The 24,811-nt window shown below is 45.4% G+C and overlaps 1 protein-coding gene across 5 annotated transcripts in view; it reads right to left on the bottom strand.

The window, feature by feature from the left end:
* ZMIZ1 (zinc finger MIZ-type containing 1) overlaps window positions 1–24,811 on the bottom strand; it is a 506,199-nt gene that overhangs the window by 165,834 nt on the left and 315,554 nt on the right. For all 5 annotated transcript variants that reach the window (XM_085604895.1, XM_085604940.1, XM_085604876.1 and 2 more), the window contains exons 4-5: window positions 13,125–13,234; window positions 1,772–1,885 (exon numbers count right to left, since the gene is read on the bottom strand). In XM_085604895.1, coding sequence (XP_085461021.1) covers window positions 1,772–1,885; window positions 13,125–13,184 — 174 coding nt within the window. In that variant the 5' untranslated portion in view covers window positions 13,185–13,234. The remainder of the gene's footprint in view (window positions 1–1,771; window positions 1,886–13,124; window positions 13,235–24,811) is intronic.

The following is a 24,811-nucleotide window of genomic DNA, read 5'->3' as shown; positions in this document are numbered from 1 at the left end:
CATCACCAGGCGGAACAAGATAGAGTATCTTAAGGTCACACAAGGTGTTGTGGCAACAAGACCATAGCCGAAACAAGATTAGGACCATGTATTGTGTTAAATGTGGGGACCAGGCACTGCCGTGTTGAGACGAGAGCTAGAGAGAGTCTACCAGAAGGGGATAAAGGTGATTTGGAGGATGGGGACAGAAAATGGAGAGAGACAGAGACAGGTTGAGAGACAAAAAGGAGAGAGAGCATCTAATAGGAGGGGGGACTACATGGGGAATGTGATAGGGATCCAGGAAAGAAGATGGGAAGCTGGGTGAAGGAAGCTCCTTCATATCGTTAATGCATTGAACAGAAACAGAGCAGACAATGACCATTCACAACAAAGTAAGATCTACCACTTTGAAGCCGCCTATAGCTGGAGGCATCTATGTGAATAAAGCAATTTAAACCACTTCAACACACCTACAATGGCATTCCTAAACCCATCCCAGCTTAGCTGTATATCTTCAGTAAGGGCTTCCGTAGTGAGTACAGCAGGATTAAAGAGGTGGAGCTGCAACATTAATATTTCACGGGATGGCTCCAACATAAAGTATCACAGAACCAATATCCTCATTACAATTCATGTTTAAATCCAGACTGGACAACTAGCAAGATTTAGTGTCCAAATTCAGATTACAAACTTTGCGGAAAAATCTGTACCTATGAATTTTTCGGGGCATATTTCAGTAGTACAGAAGTTGGACTTTTTCTAGGGAAATTTTTTGGGAATGATGAAAAATCTGCAGAAATCAGTGCACAAACACAAATTTCCAAGGTTATTCCTCATTCCAAGATTCTGTACTCATAATGGTGAAATAATACCACATTAGCATACCCTGCGGTACCAGTCTTACTGCATCAGTTTATTGTAGACTCACAAACAGCCCCTAACAGAAAGATCTTCAATTTGTTAACCAGTTTGATTTTGTTCAATTTTTCAAACTTTTTGCAACGGTGCAAGCTAACAGAGGCAGCAATGCATGCCCACAGTACAGCAATGCCCAGCAACATTCCAGAAAATGGAAAAATGCCAGGACCTTTCGATACGCTCATACCATGCAGGTACCTACGGCTTCAGCCTTTCACCATGCACCAGAAGAGTGAATCTCCTGCTACAGATTTACAGAATAACACAGCTTTTGGCCTTTTTCAAACTGTTATTTTTAGGAATCTCTTCTAGGAATTTGAAAAGACAGGTTGTTCCAGTCTTTCCGGGAGCCGCACATTCTTGCCACTATTATGCAATGATGTTTTACTTTGCTTAAGGACATGGTGCAATGTGTCCGGTCAAGAACTAAGCGGCAGTGCTATACTCCCTCATAGTGTTCAGTTTTCTCCTCTTCAAATCTGGTTGATCATATCCCTTACTTTCCACCAACAGAGGCACTGAACACCCAATCCCGGACAAAAGGCAATCCTCCACACCCGCCACTCCACACTTTGATCGAAACATACTCTGTTCAGCATATGTCACCTGACCGAGGCACGGTTCCTCTCGATCACATCTCTCTCATACTGAAAAGAAGCATAGCTGTGCCCCATCCCCTACGAGAGGCATAGTGCCATCTCCACCCCTTGATTCCGGAAGACCTGATCTGATGAGCCTCTTCAGGGCAGGTGAGAAGCAGTACCTGACCTGGCTGTGAGGCTGTTATGGAATCACTGCTCCAACAGGTTCTGGTGGCAATATCCGGACATGGCAGTGGGTGAAGGTGTGAACCACCACAGAGGGCACCTACCGTTAAACAGCCCATCAGGCTCTGCTCAAAGGGTCTCTGGAAAGCTCGAGGATCCCCACACCAGTCCAGCAGCTCTGTGGCCGCATTCTGGAAGTTGGCAGGATTCTGTAAGTGCTGAAAGAGGAGCAGAGGAAAAAAGGATCAATGGCCAATTGTGATCAACAAGAGAAGGACAGAAAAACCGACATCCACCCCACCCTCATTTTACTTCTCAGAAGCAAGGTAATGAGCAAAGGCAGGTAAATGTCTGTCCACTGATACCGAATGCGTGGTACTAAGGCAAAACGAGATATTGCAGCCAAAAGTGGTGGGAATGTCAGACAAGTGAGGAACACCAAAGTCCTGCCCATCCCTAGTCGGATCCCTACGCCGTATGGTATCATCTTTGTTCTTTGCACTGATATTGCCTACCAGCATCTCGGTCACAAATTGATAGATAAGAATGTGTAAGTAATTTGGGATAAGTAAAAGAGTAGACAAAATAAGGGGCACTGCACAGTTCAAGATATCACATTGGAGGCAAAAGAGAGAGAGGGGGTAGAGGGATAAGAAGTTAGTTACTTACCTGTAACAGCAACTGTGAGCTTGAAGCTCTTCTAGGTTCTCTTTGCTGTTTATTATTTAGGCCCCTGTTGTGAATTGTGAGTCATATTGCCTGGAGCTTGGACAGAGCTTTGGGCGTGGGGATTAGGTACAGCTACAGAAGTAAAAGGCTCGGGAAACAGCGTTCACAGAGCATGCCATTACAACGCAGTCGTTACAACGACTGCGTTGTTACATCGCGAACCATTACATCGCAAGTCGTTACAACGACTTGCTGTAGGGGGCAGAAGGTGTTGGATTTACAATCCAGCACCTTCCCTGCTGTTGCACAAACTGGAGTAGGAATAGTAAATTATACTATTCCTAAGTCCAGCGTGCCCCCTACAGCAAGTCGGTTATAACAACTTGCGATGTAATTGTTCGCGATGTTACAACGCGGTCATTGTAACAACCGCATTGTATTGGCATGCGATGTAAAGCATGCGAAGTAATACCATATATTCAAAGGCACAGATGAAGAAAATGAACAGTTTCTCAAAAAAATATATAGAAGTAGAAAGTGAGGCTCTGATGATGTTGCTACAGTTCTTTATACTATAACGTAGTTCAGGATTGGGAAAGGTTGATCACAAGGTGCCAGCCTATGCCAGATTTAGAACTAAAGATATGTAAATGACTCCTAGTAAGATCACTGCATCAGAATGCATCTTCTGGGTGTCTTTGAAGATGCGGTGTGGAATTTGGTATCTTTGGCCAACCCTGAACAACTCTAGTCTATGTATTTTTTAAACGCCAATATAAAATATTCATACATGCCCCTTCACCCCTAAGGAAGGTGTGTCGAGCTGTTTGCTCATGAATACAAAGACACAAGAGATGAGTCAAGAGCCCCCAGACAGGCACCTCCAACACTTGCTATCAAAAACGCTGCTTTTCAAACATGAATTCTCCGTATATAAGCTGTGTCTTCACCACTGACCTGCAGTATCTAAGGTTTTCACTTTAAAACACACTGCTACTCTCACCCAGAGTCCATAAGCGTACATATATATCTCTTGCCCCATAAAATGTTTAACCAAGACACAATGTCGTTCCGAAAATGTAAAATCTCGTCCCGCACAGCTTTTCATTATATGAGCATTTTCCTTCTCATCGCCTCTTCATCGTACTTTTCATTCTGCTAAGTTTTTGGAAACTGGTGAGGCCGGTTCTCCTTTTTCCTGTGTTAAACAGGTCAGACTTTACAAACGTGACACAGTTACAGGTATGTACAACGTTCAACCAACAGCGCAGGCCCCTACACTGCCCATGTGTATTGTCGTTGCATGTTTCATGATTGCCGGCTCTGCCTTGTCCCCACCTGCTACCATTTTAGTCTTCTTCACTGCCTCCTATCCATGGTGCACTGACTCCACAGCATTTTTCAGTTCCTCTAGTACCTCAAGCGTACCAAGTTCCACCACAGACATAGGAAGTCTCACCAAAGGGTAGGCCATTACCAACATAAGTTTAACTAACACTGCCAGCCCTCGCTCACACCAGAGGCCTCTCTGCTGCCACCAAGACCCCCTCAACTACCTCCACATTTTTCTCCTCAAACACAACGGGCCCAGTCATTCCATCCACAGCCCACGGCTGGACCCTATATGCTGCTATCACTACTTCCTCCCTTTCTATCATTGTCCTCTGGTCTGCCACCATAGGTCTACTCGCTACCTAGTATGGGTCCACCAAGGCGACCACAGGCCACTCTGGTTCCACTCCCTCCATAGCCCTCCACGCTGTCACCATGGATGTCTCTATAGACTGTGGTGCACTCCACACACCTGCACCCTCCAGACTCGGCCCTGTGCTCCCAGACACTCCACAATGACAGACACAGGACGCTGAGGTATCACTTCCTCACCCCCTCATAAAAGCAGACAGCTATGTCCCGGCTGAAGGCCTCCAGCCATTCTCTGATAAGGGATGATCATGATGTGGAAGAACACGATTTTTTTTTCTTTACATATACAGTTGTACAGACTGCGCCTTATTCAGCTCCAGGGGTGCAGGCCCAGTCCAGTCTTTGCCACAGACAATGAGTGACACCTCCAGCCACAGCGCCCTACATACACTCTACAATACAGACTGGAATGCCTCTTCCACTCAGTGGCTTTGAGATTAAGAGTGCCTTCCAGGTGTGTGTTATATAGGCTGGTGTGCAGAGGACAGTGAATGTATTTAATTTTTTTCTATATCGGGTTTTTCAGAACCAGCGCTACACAGCATGAAAGTACTACACACAAAAAAAAATGTAAGTTCTTAAGCTACAGTGTTGGTCGGCTTTGCCTTACAGAAAACTTTGAACAATGTTCAAAATATTCCTAGCACGGAATACAATAAATGGGGTGAGCCTTCGCCTAACATGTCTTTGCGTGAAAGTCACAAGTTTGAGCCCAGACAGAGTGTATAAGGCCTTTTACTAATTTTTTGTGGCCCATTATTTTTGTTTGGATCTTCAACCCTAAGAGTCAGTTTGGGTTGTGAAATGTGCATTTTAAGGTCTAAATTATAAATAGTAACAAAAACAATTTTAATAGTCCTTCTGAGAAAAATGATGTAAAAGCCATATAAATATAACAATAAAATAAAACAAAATAATGTCAGGTGGGTTGAACCACTGGACTGAACACCCAAAACCAAACGCTCTCCTGTGGTTGTCAAATAAAGGTGCCCATAGTTTCCAGGCAGATAGGATCAGAAAACCATGGCCTAGGCCAGGAGACCTGGGCACACTCTCGTTAGATTACACACTAAACGCTGGCACACCTAGGGCTTTAAGTGGGCCATAGCGGGCACCGGGCAATCCCCCGGTGCGCTGCATGGGTGGGGGCCAGTTTTGGGTCCCTGGGGGCCGTTTTTGTTACAGGGCCGTTTTTGCAACATAGCTGCAAAATCGGCCGAAAACCGGCCCTGGTAAAGAGCTTGGCGGCACCCTCAAGCCCCGGGGGGCCAGCCGAGCACTTTGCCAGGGCCCGGCCCTGGTCTCACCGGTGCAGAGCACCGGCAGTTTTTTAAAGGAGGCCTCGAAACGGGTCTCTATCGGGCTCTGTTTTGTGTCCTGGCACAGGCGAACCGTTTTTTTCCGGACTGCAGGGACAGCAGGCATATCGAGGTGCGCATGGTCACACAGCTTACTTCTCACTAGTGCATAAGTTATGGCATGACGTCATGCCAGGTGAGCGTTTTAGGGGGAAGGGAAATCCTTTGAAGAGAGTCATTTTCTCTCTGGATTTCCCTTCTCTTTTTTTAAACTCAGGAGCAGCAACATTGTCGTGGGGTCACCAGGACTTTAAGTGGAAGCTTTTTCAATATTATATACAAGCCATAGTTGCTGCTTATTTATCTTATGCTAATAACAGCCATCGACAAAGCCAATTGTCCTGACTTGTAGTAGGTATGATGTTAATTGTTGTATCATATCTGGATGCAATGACAGAAACAGCAAAATACAAGTCGGGTGGCACACTATGCTAAGCACAGATTTTTAGCGTTCGTGTTTTTAAGCCACGCCCTTAATTACACAAGCCACGCCCCCCATCGTTTTTACATTCCACTTAAAGCCCTGGCCACACCTCAAAAGAATACCCCTTTTATTGCCACGGTGCAAATGCTGACAGGGTATGTACGAGCTCTGAATGTAGGTACAGCGCTTGGAAGTAGCACTCTAGGCCCTTAAGTAACAAAAGCAGATCTATTGTTCTCTGTTGCAGGCCTAGCAAAGCAGTAAGGTGGACCAGCTACAGAGCAGTGCACAGGTTCAAAGAAAAGATCACACGAATCGACTCTGTCCTACACTGCAGCAGCTGCTCAGACACAGCCAAGATCACACTGACTGTCTGCCTTAGAGGCGACCTACACAGACAAGAGGGGTTAAGAAGTTGACATTAACAGCAGCGCGAGGCAGAGTGGAAAAAGCGTGTCTTGCTTGCGAGGCGGAATAATGTGGGACTGGGCCAGAGGCCTGTAGTGGCCCGCCCTGGAAAGTGCTGCAGAGGAATAATGACTACCAGGCCCAGAGCTTTGGAACAAGGCAAGGAGGCTGGAACCCTGTCGGTGACTCACCAGTGCACTTGGGGGAGGGGGGGGGGGGGGGGTAGCGGAGAGACAAGCCCTTTAAGTGGGATGAAAAAAGTGTGTGTGAGTGTTAGGGGGCGGGGCTTCTAAAGAGGGCATTGCCTATGTAATTAAGGGAGTTTCTTAAACGCCTAAACTACATTTCTGTGATTCCTAGTGTGGCACCTGACCGGTATTTTAGTTCCTCTCTGAGCTTTCTATTATTGAATCTAGATATATAATACAACAACTGCCATACTCCTAAAACCAGCCAGGACTACTGGCTTTTTTTCAATGGTTGTTAGGTGATAAAGATAAATGAGTAAGAACAATGATAATATTGAAAAAAATTAAACTCTGAAATGGTGAGACTGAATAAAACACTACTGAGGCTTGTGGAAGAGAAGTGACCTTCAGAGCTTCTAAATCACTCCTGTTCTATTCACTCAAGGCCAGACATGCACACCCATTTTATCTCCACGTCTTGTTCATCTGCATATCTTACACTTCATATTTTTCCTTTTCATCACACTTTTTTCACTCTCTCCTGAATGCACTTCCTATCTTCTTCACTCACCTGTAAGCACTGCATTTTCGTTCACTTTCACGTTGTCAATATTTTGACAGCTGTGTACCTCCTTCATACTTAGTTGCACAAAATCACCAATACAATTGGAATACGTGGCCATTGCTCTGTGTGCTCTACACAGAGGCCATGGATTGGATGACCATGTATTCTGAATACCTTTCTGACCCTCTGCCAGCCAGTTTGACAAAGTCACACTGCCTTCATTCAGCCTTCATTCCAGAGCTCTCAGTCTTGGCCTGTTATGAACAGCTGGAGGTGACTCATTTCAAAGTATGCACTATGCAATAGTAACAGCCTACACAAAATAGTACAAAAATATAAAATTCCAAAAATAGCTAACACTCTTGGGGAATGCATGATTAATAAAACGTGAAATATAAACTGGAACTAAATTGCTGACATGGATTACTTTAACATGTTTTACATTAATTGTTCAGAAACTGGATCAGTGTCTTTGCCAGTAAAGTTAAGGACACGAATATAGGGCCTGAAATGGACCCGTTTTAATTACTGCCAGGTCTGACAAACACGCTCCTTTCAGTCTGGAATCTCATCACTTCCACTCCCGCTCAGAACTCTTAAAAGCACCCGCAGCAGCCTGAAGCTCAGACAAGGCCCCTCCCTCTTGCCATGTTGCGAGATAAGCACCTGTCTAATGGTGCGAGGCAGAGACAAGCACCGCCCTCAGACACTCACTAATCAAACAAGCACACTCCTGAAGGCTGGACTGAGATGAGCACCCTCGGAGTGCACTTCTCAATGAAAGCAAGAGGGGCTCACCGGCACTCATGTTTGGGGAAGACTGGAAAACGGGCACAAAGAGGAAGCAGGGACAGGCAAGAGTGAGGTAAAAGGGCAGGAGCGTCTGGTAGTGGATTACAGATAAATGAGGTGAACTCAACACTATTAGTCGATTTTGTATGCTCACCGGCACTCGTTCGTTTACAAATTAAGGACTGTCTGTGTGGCCTGTGACAATTGACATTACCATGAATAAGCACCTTGCAGCCGACCCGCTCAGAGACGAGCCCACCCTCAATGGCCTGGCACTAGGGGGAGCTCTCTCTCCAGTGGGCCTTTACAGATACAAGCACTCAGTCCAGCAGCGCAGACCCAAGTGAAGCTGTCTCCTCCAATCCTAGAACTGAGAGAAGAAGCACCATTCCCCTGGCCCGGACCCAAAATACACACCATCTCTGCTGCCTCTCTGAACTCTGACCCCCAAGAGACAAAACCCACCACAATCATGTCCTTGAACCCACAAGGCATCATCACGCAGCCCTGACCACAATAAGCACCCTCCTCGCCCCCTGGACCCAGACTGGAAATGTCCAACGGCAAACACTCAAACCGGAAGTGCTGCAGTGTTTTGTCCTTGCATGTCAACCTTGAATGGACTTATATCAAATGTACAAATGTTACAGTGTCAACAAATGTCAAGTATAGCCACAGAAACATTTCACAAGGCTAAACACACACTTCACTACTACATGCCACATTTCACCATACTTCACTACCAAAATTCACTTACTACAATTTCCCTATACTGCTTTTATTCGGTGAATCTGGTAAAGAGTTTTTTTATGGGAAGGGAATGAGGGTAAAAGTTAATAGCTAAACATTTGAACCACAAATGCTTGAGCTGAACACCTGGTCCAGACAAGCAGCGATCCATTCTATCAACGATTGGCTGACTGACGACGCAGTCCCCTTCTAAGCGGACTCAAAATACAAACGTAGTATTGACAGTTCTGTGATTCTCAAGATGGACATAATTCTGACAACCTCACCAACAGAAACATGCATAACAATGAAAAGCTGTACCGAAAACATAACAAGCCTGTATCACGTAGAACACCTTCACGGACAGGGCTCAGTCAGATGCAGGCGTAAGAATGGACAATACAAGAGGGGGCATGATAGGGTGTTTTTAGGATTAAATTCCCAGAAATCCAGAGGTGATCAAAAATAAGAAAGTACGAAATGACCTCACTCAGAATATGCACTTGTGAGTTACCTGCCACATGCTACAGTCAGTAAGCAACCAGGTAATCTGCCTTGGCAACATGTTGCAATGTAATTAGTGCACCTATGACTGCCACACACACACACACACACACACACACAAAGAAGGCAGCATTTCTATTGTAAGGCACAGTTATGTAGCTTTTAAGTGAGGTATAGTAGAGACTCCTAACACTTGAATCAACAGTTGACATCAACCTGGTGACGTCCAACCAGTAAGTACATTTACCCTAACTTAACGTGAAACAGTAGTAACACTACAAGTCTACTATGGGTCAACATGCCTGGGGGGGGAAGAGGTAGTACTAAGGAACAAGGGAACCCTAGAGACGTTCAGGGACCTTAAGTAGTTATCAGGCCATCAGTACAGTGGTCCTGAGACACACAACATCAACAATCTTAAATAGAGAAAGGTTGTTTATTAGTAACAAATGAAAAGTTACAAAAAAGGAAAATCAAACTTATTAAAAATGGCGTAGTGGACAAGGGTGACAAAACGTGGTAGGTGCTCTCCTTTATGTGATAAACAGGTGATATTAGAGGTCAAAGTGCGTATCCAAAACAAGAACAGCACGGCCCGTTACTAGTTGATAAACAGTGCAAACAGGGTCCATAACAACGGTGAACGTTTCAATCCTTTCAGTGGCTATCAGGATCATCATCAGGATTAAAAGTGTTTTTTTAAGAGCCTAAAGTTAGATGGTAAAAGTTTCAAGACACTAGGGGAAGAAATACTCTAAATATATGTAAAAAATTCAAAATAGGAGGAGCCTCTATCAAGCATGCTTAAAATAGCCAGGGACACGTACACTGGATCCAGCAACCCGAAATGACAGAGCCCTCTGACAGGTAGAAGTTACAAGTCTTGCTGACTGCCAAATAAGGATTGATAAGGGACAACGACCTTGATTGCTGCACAAGGTCATGTATACGAATTCAGTATAAAGCAGACACAATAATTCACATGTAGGTATTGCGGAACGATGGAACATGAATTGGCCCTCACACCCTCAATGAAACAGGAACTTTAATATTTGACGCAGGAGGCATCAATAATCCCTTCGCTGCCTCCAGCGAACATTCTACGCTGTCAAACGTCATAACAGCATGGTGGCCGCATCCAAACCGACTGACGAACTCCCAGCGGAGTGCCTGAACGAGGCTAATAGTAGTGGCCCTTGATCCAACAGTGGATGAACTGATGCTCTCTCCTCCATGCAGATGGGCAAATGGCTTCCCACCTGAACTCTTAAGCGGATGGCCTCACTCCTCCCACCTCACATGTTGGCTATGTTTGACTAGGCCTCTTGAGGATAGGCAGGAGTACACTGTTTTTGAAAGCTATTAATAGGGCTGTATGATATCTTGAACATTTTGGGGTCAGTGGTGGGAGCATTTCCATATTTCTTTGGGACTCAATTCATAAGGACATGCCTAACTAAGTACATCTTGCTATGCATATGTAGTCATTTGCATGTATATAATAATAGCCCTTAAGAACTTTGACATGTAACACTGATGCAAACTATACCAGGTATGTCTGAGAGGTTGATCTATTCAAATGTGAATAAAATATTTTAGATAAAAACCGCATTGAATAGCTTTCATGTACTCAGATGACTTCAGACAGCCCAACTCGTTTAAACTACCCGGATAACAGGCATAAGGACATGGCACGCCTGTTCCTCTCAGAGTGGGCTAGGCCATGCAGTACAAAAGTCAGTAACACGACAACATTTCCCAATGGCAGGTATCATTTTTCTCTCTTCCACACATACCTTTTAACCCTCTCCCGTACCCCGAACTCAGTCCTGCGCCACAAACAAAGCTCTAGTTTCTGAGGAAGTGCCAGGGCACTCTTGGCACCTCTGGCTGACACGGGCAGGCCAGTGCGCGCCAAAAAACCTCCTCCATGAATGACCTTGCCGAGTTTGTTTTTCCCACCCTTGTGGCGACGAAGATTGCACAAGAGTTTGTCACCACCGTAAGTGAACCTGCGAAAATCCCTCGCGCAGTGCATGAGTCACCGTCAACAAAGGAGAGATAGTGATGGAGTCCTCCACGGGCTGGTACCGGCCCGCAGCTGGCATCACGTGCCCTCCCATGCAGACCGCAAGCCGACCGCATGTTCCAGGCGCCCTGGCATCTCCTAATTCCCGTCTCTAGTAAACAGCGAAGAGAGAGGGGCATTTAAATGTATACACGCAGCGCCTCGTGATGAGTATACTGGTGCAGTGTGAGAGAGAGCCTCGGGCTGGGGGCGGGCCTAAAGTATGAGAGACGTCCTGGCTGCATGCAACGTGTGAGAGGACCGACAAGTATGCAGTGTATAAAACAGACCCGGATATAGCATGTGTGAGACGCCCTGGGAGAGCGACATTTGCTGCATAGAGTGAGCGCCAGCGAGACCCTGGTTATATGCAGTGTGCCGAGTGGGAGAGAGGCTCACTGCATATAGATCTAGTCTAGAGACCCTGCTTTAATGCACAGAGGCACTGGCTATGCATGTTGGGTGGAAGCAAGGGACTGGAAGTTTGCAGCACGCATGTGAAGGTTCCCAGGCGTGAAACGTGTAGGATGCTACGGATATGGCACTCTACGTTCCCAATACATACACATCTGTTTTTTGCTTCCCTGCCTTACAAAGCCCTTTAATCCGCTGTTTGCATCGACAACACGAGGGTGAGAAAGCAAGGCCTGCTTTCCCGCGTGCAGGCGATCTAGACGATTTTAAAGCATCCCAGCACTTATATCCAATACAACTCCCGACGCCCTTCACGGGAAAAGCGCCCCCACCCACGTTACACAGTTGCATCTCCCTGCACACCCATGAGCCTCGAGCCACGTTCAATGGCATGCACCCAGAGGGCCTTTGGCACATCTGCCTTTGTGGAACTGCGTCTTGAGACCGCACTAACCCGTGTACATTACACCCTTCTGCAGGGTCTGCTCTTACACCTGCCTCTTGAAGGAAGTGGCCCGTTTGGACTGAGCCCCTTTTGAAAAGTGCACCATGTGCTTGTCCCTGGAGTCTTTTGGGTTTTAAAAGATCTTGGTGGTGTAAAAGTTATAGACATCTTCAGATGACAGAACAGTCACTGCTATGGATCGGTTTTACGTCCTCTGAGCTACTGCATGCAGTGATGGGCGACTGGTCTGAAGTGCTGTGTGAATTCTTACCTGGAACATTGTGTCCAGTACTAGAGCCCTCAACAGTCGTGTTGTGTTGTTTACTTGGCAGGAGAAAGGGAAGTAGTGGGCCCAATAGAAGCTAAAGAAGGGGACAGAAACGCAAGAACGAAGCGGTCTTGTGGATAGATTACTCTTCCCAAGACACGGGAACATCACCAGATACAGCCGCGGTGCACCACAGTGTGCCCGACCTGGAAGAAGGAGCAGAAGGGAACAGGAGAGGGAATACCGTGCATCCGCTGGAGCACTGCGTCCAGCTCCAGAGGCCTCATGTGGAGCGCCAACTCTGGAAGCTTTATCTGGCATTTCTATTCTTGGACTTCTCATGTCAGGAAGGATAAACGGCAAACAACAAATACCACGACCGCCGAATAATGCGTTGCCTTTACAAAATGGGCAGAAAACCGAATACGTCTGCACCGTACATTCCATTTACAAAGCAAGTCGTTACAACGACTTGCGTTAGGCAAGCGGCGTTGGTTGCAGGGACTGGAGTTTGAATAGTAAATTATAGGATTCCAAAGTCCAGTGTGCCCCCCCCCCCCCGCGCCAGGCAAGGCATTGTAACGACTTGCATTGCCAATAGAATGCGTGGTTCAGACGGATTCGTTGTTCCGCCTGCATTGTTAAGGAACATGTGGGAAAGGAAATCGTGGTTGTGTCATACAACCATAAAGACAGACTGGAGACAATACAGAGATGGGCGACCAAAATGGTGGCTTGTTTATACCACTAGTCCTCTCTGGTGATGCTCTAGGATGTCAACATGTAAACGCTGGAGGACCACAGGTGAGGCAGAAAAAGACAGCCACAGATAATCCACACTGATGCAAATAAATGCAGGGACTCCTGGGACACAAACAGCATGATAGCAGCCTGGAGAGGCCACGGCGGAGGGATACATACCTGTTTTATGCACTGCAGCCTGTCGTTGGTCTGCTGTATGTGCCTGTCCATAGAATTCATTCTGACCGTCTCCTCCAGGCCTCTACCTGGAAGCCATTAACTTCGCCAACCTACGAGAAAATGAAAAAGAGATGGAATAAGACACTAAGTCTGAGCTGGTGGTGCAACAGTCGATTCATCAACTTTCGGTGTTCACTTTCATATGGTTCTACTGTCAGCTACAGGCATTACTCAGTTGTACAACATTAAAGGACATGATGATAACAAATAACCAAGCTTACATTTCATAGTGGCTAGCTGCACAGATTGGAGTCTAGGCACTTTACCTTTAGTGCCCATCAAGATTGAAATGTAACTGAATGAGGAAACTGGAGGTGAAAGAGAGAAAAACAAATATGTAAAAGAATAAGTGTGTTCACGTGTGCACGCACTATAATTTGAAGGGTTTGCTCATGATATGCTGAAAGGCTGACCAGCCTTACCAACATGCTATAGTACAAGATATTTACACACGGGTCCACCACACACAGACACAAGGTGAAAAAAAAACCCTCTCCAAAACGAACACAAACACACACACGTCACAAGCAAAGCTTCAGACACAGATGTACTCAGGGGAGTAGACAGTCCAACAATCCAGATGTGTACACAAGTGGTCATGTTCTTGCACAGGTTCATCCTGAGCACATAAGCACACGATCCAAAGCATCGCCTTGTGTGCTGGGAATACTGATGAGGAATCCTGCACCTCATTTCAGCAGTGGGTTGCCGGTTGTTATGGATTATAGAGAGTATGTGACCGTCTCTGCATTTGTACATATCTACCCTTCTGTAAATCCAATAAATCCACTCTATCGGTAATGGTTGTACCAAGCTGTGAAGGCTGATGGCTCACATCTCCATACAAGTTTCTTTAAACTACGGGTAGCTACGTCTAGTGCATTGTTACTCCTAGTTGAAAAAATGTTGTCTGTCTCAGAGGCACTGGGTGAAAGTAGGAAAGTGATGCAAGGTGGAGGATTGGGAACAGACAGACTGTCACTGCTTGCTGCTTGGCCAGCCACTCACTCCTTCCATGAGCATCCGCCATCCTGCATGAAGCATTCCAGGTACCACCTGGCAACCCCCCCCCCCCCAATGACCCACTCAGGGATTTAAGTGGAAGGCAAAAGCTAGGGGGGGGCTCCCAAAGGGTGTGGCTTAAGAATACACAAGGTAAAAAATCTGTGCTCAGCATAGTGTGCCGCCCGGCTGGTATTTGCTGCATACAGATATATAATACAACAACTAACATTACACCTACAAGAAGTCAGGGCTACTGGCTTTGCCAATGGTTGTTAGTTGCATAAGATAAATAACCAATTATGGTTTAGTTGTATATAATATTGAGATTGCTTCAGTTCTGGAATGATAAGACTGTGAAAGAACTTATAACGAGTCTCCTTGAAGTGACCTCAAAGGCAGTGAAGGGTGGTAGTGCTGCAGAGTTAGGATTTTTTTTCCACTCCAGAGGTCAAAAATGGAGAGCCCCATGGGGACCAGTCTCAGAACCTGCTCTTTAGAACTGGACCTGAACAACCACTGGACCCGATACTGACTAGGGAAGAGCGAGTCCCTTATCTCCTTCACAGCTAAGCGGGGTCTGTTTTGAAGACCAGCATGGAGAAGAACCATGGCACTTGAACAAGAAAGAGCACCATGCCACGAGACTTACAAATCCAGGTGACAGCCTCAACTCCAACCTGCACGAGGGATTGGTTCATGTAAACATGAGGTCAGGCAGATGTTCTCAGCAAGACTCACACAACCAAAGCTGCCAAAGGAGACACTAATTCGATTTATTTTAGTACAACCTTCGAGTGTACTTAGTTTTGCCAGAACGATACTTCGAACTACGTGTATTTATTAAAACGTTTATGCCATTTACACCCAGAGTTGAATAACCAGGAGTTCCCATTTAACCAGCAAGTAAGGCCCCAAAATGCCAAAATGCTTAAGTGGGTTAAAACACTTGCTGTGCAAACCTCACAACATTTAAATAGGAGGGTAAAGACCGATTCTATATGTCAAAAAAATAACATGGCCTGTGTTTGGTACACTAAGCAATATACATAAATCAAGGTCTCAAAGTTAAATGAAACACAATGGTACTCTTTCACACACCAGTGTTAAAGCAGTAGGAAATGCTCAACAGTAGAAATATAATTTCCACTCGGCCTAAACTCACATGGATAAAAATTAAACGGGCCCACAACACTGTTTTTGCATGCTTTTACCAATGTTTACTTCCATCTTTAGCGTTCGCAGTTCATAAGGAGGGACAGTTTATGCATACTGTGATAACGTTTTTCCTCGTCACTGATTTGGAGATTTTTTTGTGTGAAAGAGGTATCACAACTATAGTCACAATGCATGCAAATGGCAACAGGTGTAGATGTTGGATCTCCGAAAATATTACGCAGCACCTTAAAACGTGCACATGCGTACAATGGATGTAAAATGTCATTCTATGCTCATACAGTCGACTTTCATATTACATGAAAAATAGTAAATTTTAGGTTTGCCGTTTTTTCAATTAAAACACTAAAAAAATGTCTTCCCTTCACATTTCAGGCTAGAGTGCCACATTCTTAAAAAAGGTTATTCCATCTGCCCATGTGGGTTTAGTTCCTTGATTGGGTGCGGATTCACAAATGTACCAAATAGACACAGCTTTCAAGGTCTCCAAAAACCTGTGATTGTTTCAGGTTTATGAGATTTGTCCTGAAAAATGTATTTTGAATTCCCAGGTAGAGATGTGCAAATATAGTTCTGCATGTATAAGTGCAAAATTATGCATGGAAAATGCTTTTGTATTGGTGAAATTCCACTCCTATATATTTGTCTCTCCTATGTGAAATTAATTTCCCCCATAAAGAAACCCATTCACTTATACCCCCTACAAATTTAAAGGTGTTCTCTTTCTACTGCATCTTGAAAATAGATCAGCTCCTCGGTCTGGCAGGAGTACATATCTTTAAATGTTTTAAGAGTGGAAATGGGCAGCGGTGAAGTTTGTGAATACTACTAATCAATGCATGGAACACCCACTACCCCCCCTCCCCCCCACGACAAGATTTACTCATGTGCCATATAAACCATATTAGGGTGTTGTTATGCTTGACTACAATTGGACTTTTTTGTGAATTTTACCTGGGAATCTGCATTCCCCAGTAAAGCCATCATCTGCTAGCGCCGGTGCAACTTGCACATGAACATGACTTTAGTGACGCAACCCCAAAAAGTTAATATGACCACAAATGCAAGTCACATACTTAGGGAAAATGCTGAATTGCCTGTAAAGTTCAATTTGCTACAAAAACAAACGTATTTATGAGTGTGTGTGTGTTGGAAATCCTTTGCTGAAGCTTCACACACTTCTGCACATCTTAACTAGACTAAAATTACAAAGCTATCTCATTTTTCAAACACAGAAAGGAAAATAAAACAAAACTCTCAATGTAAGAATAATCATCAAGAGTTTTCAAAGTTGCCTGATATTTGATAGTAGGTCTTTGACAACACAACAAATACTGCCAGGTGAGAAGGGCTTGTAGAGCTATTTTAGGAGTCACCAACCTTTTCACTAATGAGACCTACTTTTGTTCAACAAAAATCACCCCGAGCTACCAGAATTAATAGTGCAATACACTTCAGACAAGCGTGCATTAGTTACCACCCTATGCATGATTACGAGCCTTGATCGCCTCAGTGCAGGATTCTTAGCAGTAATGTAAAAAAGTCTTCGTCAGTTTGGAATACCTCTACAAGGGTAACACCTAACAGCCACAGATGCAATGTCCACTAGCACAAAGGAAATAATGTTATTAATAAGTCTCCCACTGCTGTGGAATTTATCATTAAGATAACAGCTTTCAATATATTTTTGAAATTATGGGTTCTGAAAATACAAACCTTTTCGCCTCAAATACATACTTTTCAATGTTGGTATACACATATTAATTCATCCAAGGAAATGTTTCTAATTTAGTAGACTGCGCTGTACACAGGAGAGCTACTCACAGGTAGCGGGAGAGCGACTAGTAGCTCAGGAGTTAATAGTTGGAGAACCCTGGGCTATTTATTGGTTTTTCTGCATCTGAACTCTTAGATGTACAGGGGTGTGTTGCAGCACCTTCTAACTCCCCTCATTCTAACTCCACTGCCTGGGTGCTGGCTGCCACTGGAAACAAACACAGGCACATAGAGGTTGATCCACCCCGTGGGGGGGAGAATGCCAACTATCTACTTACGATTGAGTGCTGGGACTTTTTTTTTTTTACTACATATGGCCAGGAAGTAGCATTTACTGCTGCCGGACCTCAAAATGTGATAGGAAGATAAAGCTAAATCGATACGTGGTGGTGCTGCATCGAAATCAGTCTATTAGGAGCCCTTCTACCCTGCCATTCCCAAACTTGGTACCCTTTTTGGGCTCTACGTATGTTAACTGTTTACCGGTTTCCAACATGGGCACCTGTTGGAGGTGGTCCGGCAGTCATGTTGAGAACAGGAGAACAGTTCATGTATGCGGAGGGTGTGACGGCCGCCAAGCTCAGGACAAGCCTGAGGTTCTGATGTACATCTAGTGATTACGCTGCATAGCGTCACTTCCCAGGGGTGGGTGAATGGGGCAATATATCCAGAGACAGAAGGATGGTGAATCACAGATTAACATATTTACACGAAGGTAATCACACAATGCCACACAAACCCACATGAAACTGTGTGGAAAACGTGTACCTTTGCTGCAATGTTATTTCTCTGTATTGCATATGTTGAAAAAGGCAATAAAAAAAAGTAGACAAAACGGCAGCCCTCTTTTACTGGAGACAGGAAGTAATGTCAGAAGGTTACAGTGATGAGGCTTGTCACTTTCTTCAATTTAATATTCTTGTTCTCATAGTAATTTCACAGTCTTCACAGTGGTTTCCAAGCCAACACGTGTTTCGTCGCCTCTAGTATTATTGTACATGCGACTTGTTCACGGCTGAACACTGTCTAGTTATCAATCATTTATGTATGACGATAATTCCGGGTCATATAGAACTGCGACGGGGGGGGGGGTGCCAATCCTTGTAAGGTAGACGAATTTCTTCGGTAGCTGTACTCAATATTTAAGGAAAAGTTCCCATCTCCGAGTAATGGAGAGTGTGTCCGTAGTATGCGACTGCCCCCATCCGCGTCTGGCTCCAATTCGAGTTGACTTTTGTGGCTCTGGCCACAATCCTTTAGGGAGGCTGGTGGTTCTCCCCTACCCTTGAGCACCGTCACTGATTTGGAACTACACTAATACCAGGTGTACTCACTACAAGCGCCTAGTCTCTATTAAAAATACCACTGCCCAGTTCATAAATTACAGTGATGAGGCTGCTCACTTTCTTAGTCTGTGCTCTCTTCTTGAAACACCACTGTATCAATCACTTTGCCCATTGTGGCACCAATATGCCATAACAGTGACAGGTAAAAAATGTCAGGGAGACCCCATTAATGAGAATCTCACAAAATACAGAAATCGTTTTTGACAAATGTAAAAAGGAAAGTGTTGGTAGCAAAGAGATAGACTGGATGGCACCTCAAGGGAGGAACCACTACCACTCTAAACTTGGAGAAGTCGTTGAATTGTGACGAGAAATGCCAAGTGAATTTTTACAGTTAATTAAGTGCTTGGAGGGGAGCATGATATACAGGTGTCGTCCTTCCAGGACAGTATTTATCGGTGCACAGGAACCCCACCTGCAGTAGTTTCAATCCAAAAGTTTATTCTCAACCAATGTATGGTATGTGCATTAAAGCGGCAAAAAACCTGGGAACACCAGCTTACCAGCCAAATATGTTCGAGAAGAAAGGTTTGAGTTTTGAGGAGACACTTCTAGGCTGTCACAGGTACTTTACAAAGTATTGTCTGACCTTGAATCCACCGGGAGTTGGGAGTATTGTCACAGCAATACCTTAATATAATTTTATTTTTAATCTTTTGTACATTTCTGGGTGGGGGAGAGGGGAATCAAAAAAATTGATGTGATAATAAATTGTGAGTAATTCTATCCTGATAGTTGCCTTCCACACAGTAGTTACAGTTCCACAACCATCAGCCGCATCCTTGAACACTGTTTTGAGGAAAAATATTAGGTTGGTATGCCCAATTAACAACACAAAGTTTTGGTAAGAAAGGACGTTTGATGTTGTGCCAAAGTCCAGTAGAGCGACCACAACTGTATGCAGCATGTAGGTGCGGGGGACCGGAGGCGAGGTGGCGGCTGTGGAAGCGGCAGTAGTCCTGGTAACAAGCAGGCGCTCAGGGTTGGACTGTGTACACACATGGTTCCTGTCACTGTATTCCTCCATGTGTTGCGGACAAGCAGCCAAGCAAGAGGCAGGGGGATGCGCAGGCCCATGAGGCGCAGAGGGTGCAACCCTCCAGGGCGGCCCCAAAGCTCAAGAGGGGGGGCCCCACATCTTAAGAGGGTGGGCCCAAATCTCAAGAGGGGGGCAATTCAGTCCAAACCCAACGAATATCTGTGAAATATGGAAGATTTGGGGGACCCTCATCAATTCCTGCGGGGAGGCTCCGTCATTTTGAGTTGCACCACCTTGGTGCCTTCTGGTGCACCAGAGCAACATGGTCAGAAGAAAAGAAAGTTGTGATGGAATACTAAGCTGGAGCCCTACACCGTCTTCTATAGGACCCAGCATTGAGGCGCATAAAGTCTTAAAGAGAGGGAAGGGCTGCACATGAAGTCTCGCACGGAGACTCGTTTACACGGGGGAGTGTCCGGAGGGTGAGAAGATCTCATAGGTTGCAGAGGCTGGCGAAGATCATTACACGTCAGGTTTGAACTGACCCGTTACTGACTCTTTCTCAGTCCAGCTTGCCCGTCTTTTTTGTTTTTACCTCAATTCTTTATTAAAGTTTTTTCAAAATTACTTGAGCAATGATGAACATTCAAATATCCTCATATAAACAAAAAACACAAAACTAAAAACGGAAGGATCCATTAGATGATATGAGCATAATAAAGCAAAACAAAATAAAAACGAATTAGTACCAGTACCACAGTTGCATTCATAGACGAATGACATAAGTGGTGCCAGGCTGATAGGAAATCTAAAAGTTCCTCCGCATGTCAGTCTGTCTCTCTGGGGAGACAAGACATTCAGAGTATATCAGGGTGGCTCGTACCAACGGCATATTTCACTACCTGCTGAAAAGACATGTGCAGTGTCCTTTGGTGCCGTAGCTTCACGCATGAGAAACACATCTATGACTCCTATCAGCATTGTAATTTGGGAGTTGTAGTCTTGTTTATTCCATAATAAAATCAGGACTACATGTACCAGCATGCACAGCAAAAACAGACTAGGTAAGCTTCTCACACATACAGTGCTTTAAATAGGTGAGTACTGGGTACCTGCACTTCTTTACTTTAAAAAGCAAGAATACCTGCACTTTTCAGCACAACTAATGCAATACTTACAGCTGGAGAGTAGTAGCACTTCTCAGTAGCACCAAGGTACAGACAGGACATAGGTACTATAGCATAGTAAGTACCTGCACTTCTGTTTTTTCATGAAAAGCACTCTACCCAGGCACACTGCTGCTTTATAGCTAGAGGTGACAGCACTTAAAATGCAAGGATTAAGGTGCACCGACAGTTGAGAGTTTGTGGTGCCCCGCAATGCGCTTGAAATGTTTTCGGCTGAGGTGCAATGTTACAGCTAGGGTCTGGGGTGATGGAGGGCAGGCACGGCTAGACCAGGCGTGGGTAACCGCTCCCTGCTGTCCTCGGTAGGCACCGACTTCCGTCAGCCATGCCACCTCCCGTGACCTCCACATGCACAAGGGTCCACCCTGAGAAACAAAACCTCACCACTGCGCGGAAGCCGAGCACTTGCCAACAAACAAAGGATGCAGGAAGAAGGCCTCGACGTGTTTACAGATCCCGGCTTTGAACCGGTGCCACGGGGGCGAGTCACACGCACTGGGAGAGAGCAGCGCCCGCACTGCGAGGAGACGGGCCGTGGCAGACGCTGCACAAACTACCACCAAGGCCTGTGTGTCACTGAGGCGCACGAGGGAGGCCTCGCACCGGGGGAGCTCCGCAGCGCCCAGGAAGTGCGCACTGCCTCCCCTGGGGGTCTCACGTGGAGCCATCGCCTTCCAAGGCTCCCAGCCAGAGGAGCCGTTTCCAGTAGACAAAAACATTGCTTCATTGATAACTTTTGACATGCGCATATACACGAAACGCACCAGCTAAAGAACTCTGGGAGTTTCCAGTCTTCAGTAGGAGAGCTGCTCCTTTTCACGGAGCGAATATGCAACACCAGCCACGCTCTCGAGCTGCCCACCTCGAAGGTCCATCTTTCTTTCTAGCTCACTTTAAGCACACAGATTCAGCTACATTGCTACTACCCATGCCGTGCGAGGCAGGCGGCAACCCCTTTGCCATTTTTTGCAGTAAAGTCGTTAGGCAAATGTTTAGCAACTGCCAAGACAAGCCAAAACCATTTCCAGCCGCCATCCGTGTTTCCCAAGGTAGCCAGTTTACGATTTTGAGGGCATGTAAACTTTTTTGTAGCCTAGCCTTGGTATTGCAGTAGCACGTGGGTTCCTAGATTTTGTGGTCCAAACCAGTATACCCTGAAATAAAGGTCCGGTGGGGTGACCACTGACCCTCAACAGAGACGCAATACGATGCTGATTAACTGGACTTTTAACCAAGTATCAATAATATTGATATTGATTTGACTCGAAACATAATTTGGCTTAAACAATTTAAATATATAACGAGTTAAGACTTTGTGTAGAGACTCAGTGGCATGCCCCAAGAGGTAACTTTGGACTTTAAACTCGTGAAATCTTTCCTTATTGTCCCCTGGGTTTTCCAGACTTTGAAGATCACACTTTCAGTTCTCTGGACATCTTCATGGTGACCACCATGGTGAAGTCCCACTAGCAGGACCACTGGAATTATGCAGCAGGGGAAGACCAAATGATCTGGCAGTGTTGACTGAATTATGCAAGAAACGTCAAATTATGCAGCATAATGAGGCACATTTTATGATAATATTACTTCATTATTTTGTAATTTTTAACATGTTAACTGTCCTGGCAAAGAATACATCTAATTAGGACCGCAATAAACCCAAATACAGCAAAACACAACAGAAAGATAACCACTCATCCTTTTCATAGGGCCGAACACTGTGCACAAATAAGCAGTGGCACACTTTTGTAACGTCCAGGACCTTGTTATGCATAGTGCCCGGGGTGCAACTGGTGTGTGCTTCTGCTTTGCACACTATGATATTACAGAAGCAACTGCAGACGCTTGTGCGGACCTTTCTCTAATACTGTTAGCGCGGGCGCACATGTGGCACTAGGGCTACCCTGAGGGGTGTTCCCTCATTTGCATGGGGGTGTGGCCTCACGGAAATGAGGGAATCACTTTGCCTCAGTGACCGCGTCATATTATGGACGCAGGCACAGAGGCAAACAGGCCTTTTGTTACAAGGGGCCGATTTTTGCAGCACTGCTGCAAAAACAGGCCCAAACCATTACAAAACCAGCCCCCCCCACCCTTCCGGCCCACCGGGGAAACACCCAGTGCCCGCTACAGCTAGTCCGGCCCTGCCCGCAAACACTTATAGCGTGCCCTACTCTTTCAAAAACCCAAGGAAAACAGCACAGTCACACAGATACTTTATGACTGACCAGTCCCTCTTTCTCAGTGGCACTGCCAGCATATCATTGGACCACGTGCAAAAAAAAGTAAATGGGCCCCATGGTAAAATACGGTAATAGTTCAGATTAGTGGACCCCTCAGACCTCTTGGTCCTGGTGTCACTGCACCTGCTGCACCAATGTAAGCTACATCCTTGCTTCATTTGATGTCCTAGTTAGGCTACACTGAGCTGATTGTGTACTGGAACGACAAATGTTGGAAAAAGAACAGATTAAGAATGCACCAAGGTATTACCGGAAGGGCTACTGGTAAATAGAAGAAAACATTGACTGAAGACAAGCGAATCTCAGAAACTTTTTGTTTGTAATTGTTCCAGTTGATAATAACTTAACAATTGATTTGGCTTCTCTGCGATGCATTTGAAACTTGCACCCTTTTTCATGTTTGTCTTTGAAACAGATTTCCTGCATCTGCGCAGGGAAGGCCATGTAATCCTGACTGTTCAGGAGTTGCTCGGGGTACTTCATCCCAGAGCAGTCAGTGACTATGAAAGGTCGTAAAATCTGAGGAAGTGCAAATTGCATGCCATTTTATTTATTGTATGTATTTAATGCGTTTTTATATAGCGCGGACTTTACCCGAAGGTGTCAGAGCGCTTCACAATAGGAGCAGTAATGATACATAAGGAGAAAAATTACAAGTGAGCATGTTACAAAATCAAACGTTACGTTCCATGAGGCAATAGTGGCATTTGTGCAAGTATCCGGAGCAAATAAAATACAAAAGGGAGCAAAGGATACGTTACAAAAGGAAAAAAGTGACGTGTGCAGGTTACAAGAGCATACAAAGTACACAGAGGTCAATAAATGGCAGACACTCAAAACACTAAAATAAAAGTTACGTTACATGAGGCAGTGGTGGCCGTTGTGCAAGTATCAAAAGCAAACAAAATACAAAAGGTAGCAAACGATACGTTACAGAGGAGAGGAGACGTCTGCATGTTATACACGAGTACAAAGTACAAGTAGAGGTATACTACTGCACTAAATGGCAGACACTCAACACACAAAAACACACTGGGAAGGCACTTCAGGCTGGAACTCATAGACAATTGGGTTTTGCGGGGACTAGCCAGGGTCCCTATGGAGTAGTCTGCAGCTGTTGGGGTTTAAAAAAAAAGAGGAAGCAGACGGAGTGCCATTACACTCCAAGCTGAGAGCCAAGCGATTCCTTCCTTTATCAAGTTCACCCGTACCAGACGCCGGTAGCAAAGTATCCAACCAGTTCAGACCTTATCGCCACGTGACGTTCTAGGAGTTGCCACAAGGTGGCAGTATTGCACCATCTTCGCGTAAAACAGAGTTGAGATGCTGCGGATCTCTAAAACAGATGTCGCTAATATACATTTTGACCAAACCCATTTTTTTTTTTAGAAAAAATGTTGCCACACAAGGAACTGCAGGACACACTATTGGCACATATAATGCATATGAGTAAAGGGTGAAACAGCGCGGCGTACATCATAGAGCAGAGAACGGTTCAAGAGCGTGCCCGCATGGCAGGGGTTAATGGCCATGTGCATGGAGGGGTTGCAGAGGGTCCGTCTCTCTGGTACTCTGTCCCTGGGCGGTTCCATCTTCGTGGCAGACGGGGCTCTCCTTGCAGAGACCGTTTCTCTGCTCCTTTGTGAAGTGCTCCAGTGACACCACAAGATTCCCCTCTGAGGGATGTTGTGCCGGTACGTAGCTTCAGTGGGATTTTCTCCAGGTATCTTCATTGCTGCTCAGACTCTTGTCGGGGTTTTGACTTCATGCGATGCTTCCGCTTCACCGGTGGCTGTTAGTAGATCCTAAGGACCCGAGCAGAAAACAAGCACAGGTCAGAACAAGGAGGGAATAACCCAAGGGGTGAGGAAAGGGAGCAGTGGACCCTCGGGAGTCCTAACAGCAGGCCCGGACACAG

Source organism: Triturus cristatus, chromosome 1_2, assembly GCF_964204655.1.
Source record: "Triturus cristatus chromosome 1_2, aTriCri1.1, whole genome shotgun sequence".
In the NCBI taxonomy this organism is placed as follows: domain Eukaryota; kingdom Metazoa; phylum Chordata; class Amphibia; order Caudata; family Salamandridae; genus Triturus; species Triturus cristatus.
This window is presented reverse-complemented; position numbering and strand designations above follow the sequence as displayed.